Here is a 14,061-nt window from a genome sequence, read left to right on the forward strand (position 1 = left end):
AACAGAACTAGAGCCCCACTGCACCATGAAGCTGTTCACTTGGAGCCACCTGCAACCACAAATTCAAGCTAAAACCTGCAGACCATCTACAACAAGCAAGAGCTGGCAGGAATACCTTCTACTCATCATACCTTAGCATTAGCTCAGCCACTCAATAAGGGAGGCAGCATTCCTGACCCCTTCGAGGTGAAAACACCAATGAACTCCACAGCCAACAGAGAAGCAGCTGTCACATCATTCACAAGGGTGCAGATGAAGAGCAGCCACCAGAGCAGCAGCAGCTCCTTCAGAGCAAGGAGCCAAGCCCCTGCTCCTGAGATGAAGCACCAGCATTCACTGGTAGGACACTCCAGGACACCCTCTGCATCCAGACCCAAGGCTGGCCTTGCTGAAGAAGAATCCCATGGTATGGAGTCACTTCCCATTATTCCAGCTTTTGCAATAATCACACTGGCTCAGGACCTCTCTGGGTCAGACTGCTGTCCACAGCTCCAGACACTGGACAGCTGTCCTGGCCACCCGTGCTCCCCACACAGCCAAACTCTCCATACATTTCATCTGTGTTGCTTAACTGACACCCAGGGGCAGCAGATATTCAATGGATCATGCTGCTCATTCTCCCTTTTGGCCTACTTTGGCCTGACAGATGGTAACAGCAGTGTTTTAGAAGTAAGACATCAAGTACTTCCAAGCAGTTTGATAGTGCTAAATTATCTTGCATGCATGGAGGCAGTAAGTACCTGCATTTCTAGAGCAAGCAAACAAAGTCTACTTCAGTCCCAAATACTTCTCATACCTCCTTGCCTTGCTCCTCTTCTCCTAAATTTGTAATCCTAATTACTGGCATTTCCCAGGAGAGTGTATATTAATTTCTCGCCCCCATTATGGGAAGTGCAGGCAAGGCTCCCAGAGCACAAGCTCCAACTGAGTTCCTTGTGGGCTGACAACAAGTTGACTTGTGGGAGCAAGAGGAAGAGGTCAGGGGAGGGAAAGAGGTTAGCTAAAGACACGATGGGGTTTGTGAATAAGCCAAAGCAGATCAAAAGTGTGTATTTGACTAGAGAACAAGTTCCTCAAACCCACAGTAAAGCAAAACAACTGAAAGAGCACTTGAAATCTCCACTGTGCTGCTCAGGAACCCAAGCTATGCAAACATTTTTAGTATTATAATGAATGGCCATTTCCACATGCCAAGAAAAATCCTGGTCACAGCAACTGGCAAGCCTGGTATGCCATAGCCAAAAGTCCCACAAATGAGAGGAGAAGATCCTGAAATATGCAGATCATTATCTTACCTCCACTCAAAATTCAGCCCTCAAGAGCTCAGTGTGGAGGAGGCCAGACATGGCCCAATTAGTCACCATCTGTCTCTGCTGAAGCTCTTACATCTCACGTCTCTTTGATATCAGACACAAATGTAGCAGATTTGTGCGAGGAACACATTTACTCAGAATATAGTTGACTGTCTACAAAAACAGAACTGTAGACAAGTGACAGTACCTGGGATGCTGTCTGGAGCAACACTAACCTTCAGCAACCTCCTTCTCTTCTCCTCAGCAACTCTGACCAGCTGCAGCCCACTCCTTCCCTGTGCCTCATGATTTGATCTGGACTTACAGAGTGGTCAGATTCAGATTTCTGAATCATCCTCAGCCCATCAACTGTCTCCTCTGCACATGTATCCATGAGAACACGGATAGAGGGTGTGAAAGAAGATACAGCCAATGCTCCTATATTTCATATATCCCACCACCAGTCCATGCTGCCATTCCCATCCTACAGATCTCTGTGCTGTGCTCTGGTCACTATAAAATTCTGCAGGGACAAAACATCCCCGTAATCTGTGACTGGAGTCCCAACGGGCTGCAATGACTCGTCATCCCGCTAGAGGGGAGGGCAGGACAGGGATGTGTCCGCTCGGGTGCAGCACCAGGGAGGAAATGACTCCAATATAACAAGACTCCAGCACTGACACGACCCCTAAAACCAGCACCTTCATGTTTTCTTGCCATTTCCAGCGTATTTCCAAAGAAGAAGGAGTACTGCTGCCAGTGCGACAATTCACTAGCCAAAAAGCACATAAAAACATTCCTTTCTGAGGACATCTCTGAGAAGGAACATGCTTGGACATCATCCTTGGACACCAAATCCAGCCATCTGGAGGTGTGAACTGTGACACTGATCCACTCCCACCTTCACAGCTGCCACAGGTGGCGGCAGGAACCTTGGATCCTGCCTCACTCCCAGGTTCCCCGTGCTCCTGCAGCACCCACGCTGTGACCACAGCGACAGATTCAAGAGAGGGCAGCTTCCACAAATGCTTCTTGAAGATTCCTGATGCTGGATTGCTCCAGCCTCAAAGCAGCCTCCTCCACCAGCCTGCATGGAGGAGGAAGCTGAGCAGCACTGATGAGCTCCAGAGGGAGTCATGCCCTGCTTTCCTTGACCAGAAACAGAGGCCTCAGGGGAAATGGAAGGAATGAGTCGCGTAGCTCTAAACTAGGCCACGATATTAAATGCAGTTTAAAGTGAAAGATGAAAAATTCCATCTCTGCTCCTTTCAGGCCATGTAGGACAGAATATGCAAAACATTAATCCTGTTTGTGCTTTGATCCACTGCCAACTATCTGTCATCAAAAGGGCAAGGGAGAGGAGAGAAATTTTGGAGTGCTCTTCTGTTCTATACAATGGGAGTCACTCCATGTCACGCAAACAATTCTGCTCTTATAAATCTCCTTTTTGCAGACTGATGTAATGATAAACAAGATTCAATCTCCATTCTTACGTACAGGGACTGGAGCTGTCTGCCTGGATTTAACATTAGGAACATCACAGCAAGTTCCTGTACTGTAAGATGTGATTATTAGCCTAAGTCATGCGCCTCACAATCACTACATTTCTCTTAACCAAGGAACATTTCACACAGACTACACCCTAAAAATACATCTTCCAAACCTTAAAAGAATTCCCATTTAATAACTGCTTGCTGTGTGTGATTTTATGCCAACATACCTGACTGTATAGACAATGCCTGGGAAGTGTTTTCATCAGGAGTGAGTGGTCACGGCCACCAATATCAAGAGAGCACTGACAATTTAGACAGTTTTCACCATAAGTCAACACATTGCTCGTAGCTGTGAACACTTCAGACATTACAGAACTTCTCTCCCCTTCTCCATTTTCTAAATTTTGACTTCTTATTCATGCAACAGAAGATTAGTTAATACAGATCCCCCAAACCCACAGCAACACTCAGATGTAGCCATGCCTCAGAGAGGCTTTCCACTTAATATAGCCAAACCTCCATCTTGCAGGCAGCTCTAGACCCAGGCTCAAAGGAGGCACTACAAAGGAAAGGACTGTAATTAATGAGCAGTTTCTTAGTTCCCTGCCTGCTCTTTCCTTGGATAGATCCTGTCCAGTTGTTCAGAAGCACACCAAGTGCCTCTGAGCCGAACGTGACCTTTGCTGGGAAGAAGGCAGCTGCTTCAGTCGAATCAGAGGCTGTGCATGCAGGCACTGATCCAGCTGTTAAACCATGCAAATGCTCCTCTTCACAGTGTTCACCAGTGTCCCAGTGTCCCTTTGTCTGGGCTACAGCCACACAGAGCCCTGCACACTGCTCCATACGGGAGCTCTCCTTGTGTGCCAGCAAGTATTAAGCAAGTCAGTACAAAAGCCACCCTCCCACAAGTATTTCCCAATGCATGGATAACCCAGTCTGGTCGAGTATTGCAGAGGGTGCCACTGCTGCAGCCACAGCCTCTCCTCTAATGCAATACAAGGCACACAGAGATAAGAGCATCCACCGGACGATCAGATTCCTTAGGGCTCAGCTCAACTCCTGACGGACACGTGGTGACAGTGGAGATGCCCTGGGGTATCCAACATCTGCACCAAACTGGCACTAGATGCCCAACTGAATGGAGGCCCTTGAAGTCCAAGGGACCAGGATCTGTGTGTGGACATCACACAGAAATGAAGTTCAGCGCCTTCCAAGATGAAATATTTCACAGATGCTGGTCCTATCAATAATCTCAAATCTCCTACTGGAACAAAGCAAGACAAATGTTTGAGTCAGATTGCCAAATATCTATTACACATTTCTGTGGCAGAGGGACTTCCCTGCAGAAGTCTGAGTTGTATCAATCTCTTAAATAAACTGTGTTAGCAAAAAGCCCACACATGCTGCATTTGCAGTATGGCTGGAGCGCCAGCAACAACACTGGCTGGGAAAGTGAAACGAGGGCTGACTCCAAAAGCTGGGTTGATAAAAGGTTCCCTTTCTTCCTGCAAAAAGCTCAAGATTACATATAAATTCACCAGCTAGAACTTCTGGGGTTGGAAGGGAGATACAGAACCCTAACAGGTACCATTTCCAGTCTGACCATGTCTAGTAGCAGTTTGGTACTAAAAAGGGTGATTTGATCACAAAAATAATGGGCAGCCAGAGTTTGCAAGTTCCACAGCTGAAACATGGAGAAAAAAAACAACTCGAAATCTGCAGCAGTTTGTGTGAACCAATTGATTCAGTGTAATTTGGAAACCATCAACATGGTAGTGATGTGAAGATACTCATTGATAGAGGACAGGTCTCAGAGCTGAACTGAAAACCAGTTCACTGCAGAATCCTGCAGTCTCTTGAGATGGTTAACCTTAACCATTAATAAAAATTATGAAACTAATTAATGAAGTCACCCAGCACGCTCTAGAGAGCTAGCTCATTGCTACTTTTTGAAATACTTACATTTGCCATCAAACACATTTTAAAATAGAAGCTGCTACCAGGAAGCCTTTAAGTTTGACTTAAAAGTTCTTCAAAACACTGAGCTAAGGAGGCCACAAACGGGAAAGGGGAGAACTGTGCTGTGTTTTGCATAGTGCTTTTAGCTCTCCAAAGCTGTAGGGGTAAGGGGTAAATGAGCAGCTTTCTCCAGCCGTTTCTCTCTCACCCCTCACTATTTGCATGGAATATTTTGAATGGGTGCTGTTTTCCGCCTCACATTTCTTCTGGGTTTGAGGTTCCACACAAGCAGCAGCTTTCTGCAGCCAAGTGTTCATTCAGAGGTTGGCATTCCTTCCGGATTGTTTTCTGTATCACTTTGCTGTGCCAGTAATTGGTATATTTAGGTCAAAGACATTGTGCTCCTGCTCGGGAGAGAGAAAAAAACAAGTTCCTTATCAAAGCTTTCATCTTCCCGCTGGAGCGAAGGGATTTATGCAAACCCTGTTTAGAACAGGCCTCACTAAAAACTGCAGAACTAAAACTCAAACACTTGAAGGCAAAAATTACAAGCCTCCAACTGGTACAACAAGAGTCAGGATGAGAAATACAGTGTGACACAGCCTGCTACACTACACCACAAGAACAGATTAAAAAGCAGATTACTGTCAACTGCATTTCTGCAGTGAAATCAGCCTGCCTGATGGGCAGTACAACAGCTTTTGCCTTAATCAGAGACGCACCCAATGGGAAAAAAAAAAGAATACAAACATTGTACAGACATATTCACATTAAATATTCCTACACTAAAGGTGTATTAATATAACTTCTCTCTAAAACTGTAGCAGCATATCACCCCTAGCCATTTACAGACACTAGGGAAAAGAAAAACCAGCAAAACTATTGTCTCCCTGAATGGACCTTTCCTCTGACTTTCAGAAGGACTTTCAGCACTGCCTGAGCATGACAGAAAAGGCAGGTATTTACCATAATTATGATGCTTTGCTGGATTTAAAGCCTCTTGGAACCCTAAAGGTACCTGTCTAATCTCCTTTTAGGCAAAGTTAATGACACTGTCCACTAGAAATCTTAAAATCTAGGAGCATTTGTTTCCCTAGAACAATCACAAATGCTTATGGTGATGGGCCAAGTGTGAGAAAACTCACTCACTGTATAAACACAGGCAGTGGAACTCCAGTTTTCATACTGGGAACTGTCGCTGACGTCAAGGGTATAGTTTGACTAAGACCAAACCAAAGATATGCATGTGTACACTGGTGAATCTCAGGGCAGGGCTTCCACACCACCACCAGGCTGTGATTAAAATGAAATCCCAGCTCCACAGGTTACCACAACGAGCAGCCCTTCATTATCCACTCATGCAGGCTGACACATCTGCATGCATGAAATTGTCCCTCTGCAATTATGCAGGATGGACATTCACACCTCAGACCCTCTCCAGTCACTACCTGTTAACACACAGACCTTGCTCAACCTCCCGGTGCCCTCGGGAGCTTCCAGGGCAGCGTGGCCACGCACCTCCTCACCCACAGGGCTGACATCTTCACCTCAGAAGCTGGGCCTGTTTCCAGCTGGAGAGAGAGAGTCTCCTCAACTGCTGCATTAAAAAAGTGGCAGCTAGAATTAAACAAGATTGAAGGAGCCAGAAAAGCAAACTGGCTAATGAGCCAGATGCAGAGAAGTCGGAGACCTGGAACAGCAGCTGATAATCTCTTATCATCCATGAGCAACACTAAAGCATTACAAGGAACAAGGAGGTAGATCAGACATGGCAGATGCACAACACCAGCTTCTGGTTTAAGTCACCTTCCCATTGACATGAACAAACATTAAACGTGTTTTTTAAAGAGGGAAATATTTGGTTTTCACTCCTCATGCTGAAGGGCTATTTTAGGAGGAGGAGGGTGGAAGGAAGGGAGGTACACTGCAAAGGGAAGGGTCTTTGTCTTGCAATCAGCCATTTTCCTGTTAGCATCTAGTTTACCTTGGTGCACGCTCGTTTGTATCCCTGCTGCAGTTATCTCCATTAAAAACCAGGGAGTTATTCTGGGCTCTGAGCTATAACTCCAGAGCTTTGACTTTTTCCAGAGTGTACAGCAGGATCACTAAAGCAATGCTGATCCACCTGCAACATATATAAAATACATTATTCCCATAATGGGATAAGAAATGAATACCACTCTTAGTTATGTCATAGTTGTGTCCACAGAATAAAGCTGTGCCAGCACAGCCTCTTGCTAAAAGTCCAATTCCTCAGTGGTAGCAGCAGCATAACCAGGCATAGGTTTTTCATTTTGACAGCTTGCCTCAAACTCTACCACTGAAATCACACACAGCCATCTCTGAGGCACAGTTCAGCTGCACCTTCACCCCACACTGGCTCTGCAGGATGCTCTTAAGAGCCCAGGGCTGCCTGTAACACATAAGCATCCTTCTCTCTGCCAGAATGCTACAGGAGACTCTCACCCACTCAGCTCCTCCGAGATCCAATCCCTGCAAGTCCCTGTCAAATCTCCTCTTGACGTAACAAACACACAACACAGAGAATTAGGAGCAGCACAGAAATCTTCGTGACCAACCCAAAATATAAGCCCTGGCAGCCAGGCCACTCAGGGCCCTCGGCATATTGCATCAGTAATTAAGAGATGATTTTCTGGATGAAAGATATTCTCAAAGGGAGAAGTTATTTAACACTTATGAAGAGGAAATAAAGATTCTGAAAAGGCAGCAGAGCAACACTCAATCTTTTCAAATTCCACGATGCTCAACCTGTAAGAAGCATTGTGGAGAGGAAGTCATCAATATTTCAGATTCTTTACACTGCTTAACCTGAAACTGTGTTCAACGGTACAAGTTGCAAATTATTACCTAGCATTTGTGAGAAAAATAACAACAAAAAAGAGGTATCCAAGCAACTACACTGTACAGCGTGTCTGGATGCAGCAGCATCTGCGTTGGCACTCACAGGCTGCTATTGCATAACCCTGGATTCAAGCAGGAGCACAGCCAGGGAGGCTCTGCTCTATTGCAGTGGCATATCTAGAACAGAAGTGGCTGGTAGAGCTTTAACAGCAGGAGTTTAGACTCCATACCAGAAGAGGCATTGGCAGCAACGCCTCTTCACCTCTAGCCTCCATTTGGGTAGGGAAAAACCCCAAGTGTTTCAGGAGAAACTTCAAAAGGAATAGCTGGGACAGCTTTCTGTGCATGCAGGACAAAAAGCAGAGCCTGTGGAGAGCAGAGGGAAAGGAATGCCTGAAGATATTCCCTGGCAAGACACTGCAGAGAGAATCACAAGGTACAAAGTGTTCTCCTTGTTCACCTCCGCCGTCCCCGGGGTGCACAACAGCCTCCCAGCTGCCCCACTTCTGGCAGGGGACCACTGCTGCTGGAACTGGGACACAACGGTTATAAACTGCTCAGAATCACTCACTTCTTTACCAAATACACCCAGGTATTAGTCACATGTAGTTGGAGCTTAAGCCAGAGCCATTGTCTTGCCTGACAGGAGCTGGTTTTTAGGCTCTTGTACGCTGTTCCTCCACAGTAGAGTTCTGCCTACGCTCTTCCAGCACTGCACGCCTACAGCAGCTGGAGATCCAAGGGTCTAAGGAGTTTCTGAGGGACTAAAGTAAGGCAGCAAATATAATGACACCTTGTCAACAGGGGTTGAAGAAAAAAAAAAAAAAAGAAAAAGGAACATGAAGCAGAGGAGTAGAACAGGGTATTCTGGATGAGTCAAATATGAGCAGAACAAACTTGCATAATGAGTGACCCTTGACTTTTGTTATTTCTCCCAGCCAGCTCCTCCAAAAATCTATTTGTTATTGTTTATTTGGGTATCAGTCCAAATTGCTGTGGGAGGAGAGAAAAGGAGGAAAGGAAATGCTGTCAAGCTATTAATTCTAGTACTGTAGTCATCCAGCACTCTCCCACTATTAACGAATCAGTGTCCTGTTTACTGCAACACTCTCTAGAGCCTGAAAGTTAAATACAAAACCAGATCTTAATTAGCCTCTTGCAAAAGTGACTCCAGCACTGTTTCTCCTCGGCCAGGATGAATTCTGCCTTTGCTTATTTGCCCACTGCTCAGTCCAGACCTGCAGTGTGGTGTCACGTCCCTCTGGAGAGCAGGCAGGAGCCAGGGAAGCAGGCGTCGGGCGAGCAGCACAGCTGGGAGCATCACTCCTGAAACTTAAGCCCCTGCGAAACATTATATTGCAATAAAGGCCAGGCTGTGTCCAAAGCCAGGAGCGATCAGGGCTGCCATCCATCCTCCCATTCTCCCAGCACAGAAGTCACTTTCCTACACGAGTGCATCAGTAATAGGAGGAAAGCTGTACTAAACCAGAATTCAGGGTTATGTTTGGTTATTTCCCCCTCTCAGGATGCAAGTACCACTGGCAGTGGGTACAGCTTGACCTGTCAAAGGGACATGCTTCCACACAGCCACCTGCCCTCACTCTGTGCCAAACGTGGCTGTTCCCTGGAGCAGGAATGTTTGAGGCAGAAGCCCACTGTCCAGGACAGCCTTTAACGACAGAAGGACAGAAACATTGTGCCAAAGGCAAAGGAACCACATTAGTCTTGGCACAAGCCTGGATTTGCCTGACCCCAGGAAGTTCAGTGGATGTATCAGATTTGTGGCCCTGCAGTAGTTGTCTGTATAATCCCAGCCTCCTTTGTGCCATCTGTTTCCCCTTCGGCAGACTGGCCATTAGAGACTCAATGCTAAAACTCGTGTCTCCTTAGTAACAGGTTTTTGTTGATCTCTCCCACGCCTCCCAATCTTTCTATCAATCCGGTAATCTACCAGGATTTTCCCTGCAGGGGATACATAACAGCATCAGTGGAAAAAAAAATATATGGGATGATAGAAGCACTTGAAGGCAAGGGAAGAAGGTGTAAAAGGGGAGTGCACGAAGTCAGAAGAGTTATAAGTCTATGGAAACCAGATGTTCTCATTATACTGGAGCAAGCCACCAACATACCTCCTGAGTGCCAGGTTTAAGATCTCATCTGAGCACTCAGTGGTTCACTAGTTTTTTGTTAAAGAGTTGCCAATTACGAACTGTTTCCCATTAACACACCAGTCTTGAGAGAAAACACTCTACACCTACCCTGCACCCTCAAGACCATCTTCTTTAATACCTCGAAGGTAAAAACACTGCTGATCTCAACGCTGTGCAGGTAAGGAAGGACTGTATTTCTGTCTGTAGGGACTGGCTCTTTTACAGCAGGTTTTAAGTCAGTGATTGCTGGCTGCTTTTGGTTCATTAATCCTTAAATCCCCACACTCTCTTCTTGAGGTTAATCCAGTTAAAACTCCCCTTTCCCTTTGGCTAGTGCCTTGCATAAATAACCACCTGAAGAGCAGAGCTGCAGAAGCCAATGCTCAGAGTACAGCACTTCCCAGAACTTTGTCCCACTGCAAGAGACAATACAGCATAAATACTTGTTGCTGCCTGTGCCAGAAAGGGAAATCAAGATTAGCTAGGTAAGGGCAAAAGGCACTCCTTATGGATTGCTTAAATCAGCAGGAATCAATCATCCAGTCCAATCCAAATCCCCCAGTTGCTTTCTGCCTAAAGATAACTAGAAACAGGTTTATGCTATACTAAGATAAAGCTGCCTTAAACCAGTGTAAGCCCTTATGTGAAAATCTCCCTTTTTTGGGAGTAGAGGAGAACTTGCCTTTGAGGTCAGCTCTAAATGAGATACTATTACAGCCAGATAGGCCATGTGGGATTTGGAAAAGCAACACTGATCAGCAAAAGAAAATCACCTCTGTAGACTTTGCCTGGCTGGTCTGGCCCAGGCAGCTCCCTTGGCACCGAGCCCGTGGGCAGGAGAGCGAAGGCAGCACTAGGAGCAGGGAGCCAGTCCTCACCCTCAGCCTGCCAGGAGAGGCCAGTGCCATACACAACCCAGCACATGCAGACCACGAGGACTGTCTCATTACACACAAAGCATCAACAGCCTGACCCAGTGAAGAAAACACACCCAGTAAAGGCACAGAGGAATCCCAAGAAGAGCCTTGCCCATTCCCTCCCATGCAGAGAAACAGTGCACAGAAAGCCAGGACAAGTGGCTGTGTGAAAGCCTGAACTTTTCTGATGGGTGAGACCATAGTGACTTCCAATGGCACTTGTCCCCTGGGAGGAGGCCCTGGGTAACCTGGCATCCTCCCCTGCACAGTGAGCAGTTGCTGGAGAAATCCTTAAACTGGGACAGGTTTTAGGACAGACCACACGGATCCCGCCCCTGCAGCCCCTGCATGTATCTGTGTATCTTATTCTCATTGTGAAGCTGGGCCAGAGGCTCTGGAGCAGCAGGCATTGCCTGCCAGAGTCAAAACACTGCACATGGGCTCCCTGGTGCTTGCCAAGCTCTCCAATCTATGCACTAGAGCCAGGACTCGGACCATAAGCTCTTTGTGTTCCTGGTCATTCACAACCAAGAGAAAGAGAAATCTGGTTTTGAGGACTGTTTATCAGCCTCATGCTTCCAAGATCCTCAGTCTTGAGAGCAGTGAGAATGAACAGCCCCCTCAGCTTGCTGCCTAACCAGAGAGATAGCAAGCAGGATATGCATTCTGCCTCCCAGGGTAGAACTCACTGAGGTGAGGAGGTGTGGGGTAAGAGGACAGCGCAGGGAGCCGGGTGCCTGCCCAGCTCTGCTCTGCAGCACGTTTCTGACTCCGTTCGCGCGGATACGGAGCCGCCGCTCGGTCTCTGGTGCACATTTAAATGCTCATTCTGAATGGCCGATTAGTCAGAAGTGGAATGTTTCTGCATTCACGGAGCAGCTATTTTAAGATTACATTATGCTCTCTGCTTCCATTAATAGGTACATCTATAATAAAAAAAGGGAAAGGCGTTACACCCAGCGATGCATTTGTCTCAGACCCGAGAGCTGCATGTCCAGGCTCCCAGTGCCAGCAGGGGAAAGCTGATGAGTTGTGTTATTGACAGGCCACATTCTTCTTCACAGTCCCAGAGCTCACCAGTCACCAGGCTTGCCAAATCTTGATGGAACAAGTCAAATCACTGTGCTCGGCGGCCACCTCTGCTGCAGGCCTGTCAAGCTGCATCTTCTGTGGCCCTGTTAAACCTCCGTGGAAGTCACCAAACTGAGGGAAGTTAAAGCAGACGAGTGCAGCATCTCACGTGTCCTGCAGCTCCCGAGGAGGCTGACCCAGATACTCTCATTCCAGACACCAGTTTCCCTGCTCATGTTGCCCATGCTCCCCAGTGCTGCCTTCACTCAACCATAACCAGTGCACATCTACACCACTCCGGTGCCTCTGGAGCCCCTTGGAGTCCACAGATATTGGACAAGCTGAAAGTTCACAGGAACTTATTTTGGAGCAAACTGAGAACTCTCAGGTTTTTTAAGCTAACGAAAATCACTAAACGCTGTCAAAATTTTATGCAAAACAGAGGTAATTTTAGGAAAATACACATTTATGTTTGGCCAAGACCAACCCCTCCCAAGCTCTCCTGTGTGTGTTAGGAATGCAGCTGTATCCATAACATTCACACACAACCACCCATCCACTCCTAACTTCCAGATTTGTTTCCTTTACCCTCTCCAAGCCTGGGCTGCGATATCAGGGTTTGATCAGTGTGGTTTTCTGAGAGGGGGGACTGGAGGAGCTAAGAGGACAAACATGGACACAAGCACTTTGCCAAACACCACAGAGAAGTTCCATGCCAATGCCACAAGGGAAGTTATTTTAACTCCAAAAATCAATACTCTTAACACAGGGCAGATTCGGTAAAGAGTCAATTTTCTGTCAACAGCTTTGCTTTTACTAACAAGTTTATTCAGATCATTTTGAAGATCAAAGCCACAAAATCTAACAGGTACAGGTATAATAAATCTCATTAAAACCAGAACAGGTCAGCCCTCTGATGAACTTAAGCTGTAGATCCTTCTAATGCTCTTGAAGAAAGCTCGGGTGACCAGCCAAATGAGGATTCCCTCAGCTCACAAATCCACATCTTCTGAGCCAAGTGGAAATACTGTATGAGCTAAGCAAAACAGAGTTTTGTGTGTGGGTTGGTTTTCTTTTTTTTTTTAAACAATGTGAAGAGCAAGCAAAAAGCCTCAAATTATGCAGCAAAAATAATAGAGCTGAAAATAAAATCCAACTTGGAGGAAAAAAGGTGGTATAAAAACATTAACTGATGTTACTTTGATGTTGGATTCAAATCTGAAGAAATGCATTAGCCCACACACACATAAAAACTACAAATAAAAACAACAACTAATAGTATGTGAACTCCAGAGTACAGCTCTGCTGCAACATGATTTACACCCAACAGCAGTTGCTGTACCAAATGCAGAGGTGGAAATGCAGTAGTAGCAGCACATACATATATATAATATATATATCTCTGCAAAACAGCATTATATGGTGTCAGGAAATTAAATAGAAGGATGCCCAAATGTTTGAAAGCACTGCTTTAAACAAACCTAATATGAAGTCTGACCTTGTGAGTCCTCAGTCCTGGGAGGGCTCCACTTCCACTGCACAGAGGGGGAATGGACACAGACATCACACACAGGCAGGACAAGGAGCTGTACAGGCTCACTAACAGCACTTATAGTGCTCCAAAACTTTGGCCATTGTGGAGAAACAGTAAATTCTTGGCACAAATACAGACATTTCAACTTTGTTCATTTTACTGCAGCAATAAAGATATTGCTTTACAGATGCCACAGCTGATATGTGCAAAAAACGTGGAACAGATAGTTTCTAACTTTCTCAGTTAAAACACACCCTCCCGCCCACCAAGGATTAAAAAAATCTCTTCCCCCAAGATGTCAAAGTATTTCTTTTACCAAAGCATTGGGTTTTCCTGGATTTTTAACTAGGATAGTAAGAATAAAACCAGGCTTTTAATGCAGAAAACATTTCTGTGAAACTATGAAAGAGGTAGAAAATCCTGGATTGCATTTAACTAGTGAGCAAGGTCACAAATTAAGTAGTCTGAGAATTTCTGGTAGCTTAGCCCTGAAATAGTTCCCCTTTTTTCCCCTCCCAACCCCCTCCACTACTTAGCTCAAAATGCAAGACCAACAAGAACACATGATAGAGCTGCATTGGTAGGGGCAAATACATGGCTGAAGTCACAGGAGCACATTCTTCAGGGCTCATGAACCATCACATGACAAACATCACAAGAAGTCAATTTACTAAACTCAATTTAAACTTGAAGAAGTTAACAATAATAATAATAACAAAACCCACACTGGAAACGTCTCTTAGGAAGGGAGAAGCTGCATTTGAAAGAGAAAAATAAACAACA

At 45.8% G+C, this 14,061-nt stretch overlaps 1 protein-coding gene across 2 annotated transcripts in view; it reads right to left on the reverse strand.

Moving 5' to 3' along the window:
• SSH2 (slingshot protein phosphatase 2) overlaps positions 1-14,061 on the reverse strand; it is a 95,211-nt gene that overhangs the window by 66,713 nt on the left and 14,437 nt on the right. The window contains exon 1 of one of the 2 annotated variants that reach the window (XM_032707671.1): positions 3,302-3,322. The exons of the other annotated variant lie outside the window; for it this stretch is intronic. Coding sequence (XP_032563562.1) covers positions 3,302-3,307 — 6 coding nt within the window. The 5' untranslated portion in view covers positions 3,308-3,322. Of the gene's footprint in view, positions 1-3,301; positions 3,323-14,061 lie in introns of those variants that run through there. 2 annotated transcript variants of the gene reach the window in all.

The sequence above is a fragment of the Chiroxiphia lanceolata genome, chromosome 20 (assembly GCF_009829145.1).
Source record: "Chiroxiphia lanceolata isolate bChiLan1 chromosome 20, bChiLan1.pri, whole genome shotgun sequence".
Taxonomy (NCBI): domain Eukaryota; kingdom Metazoa; phylum Chordata; class Aves; order Passeriformes; family Pipridae; genus Chiroxiphia; species Chiroxiphia lanceolata.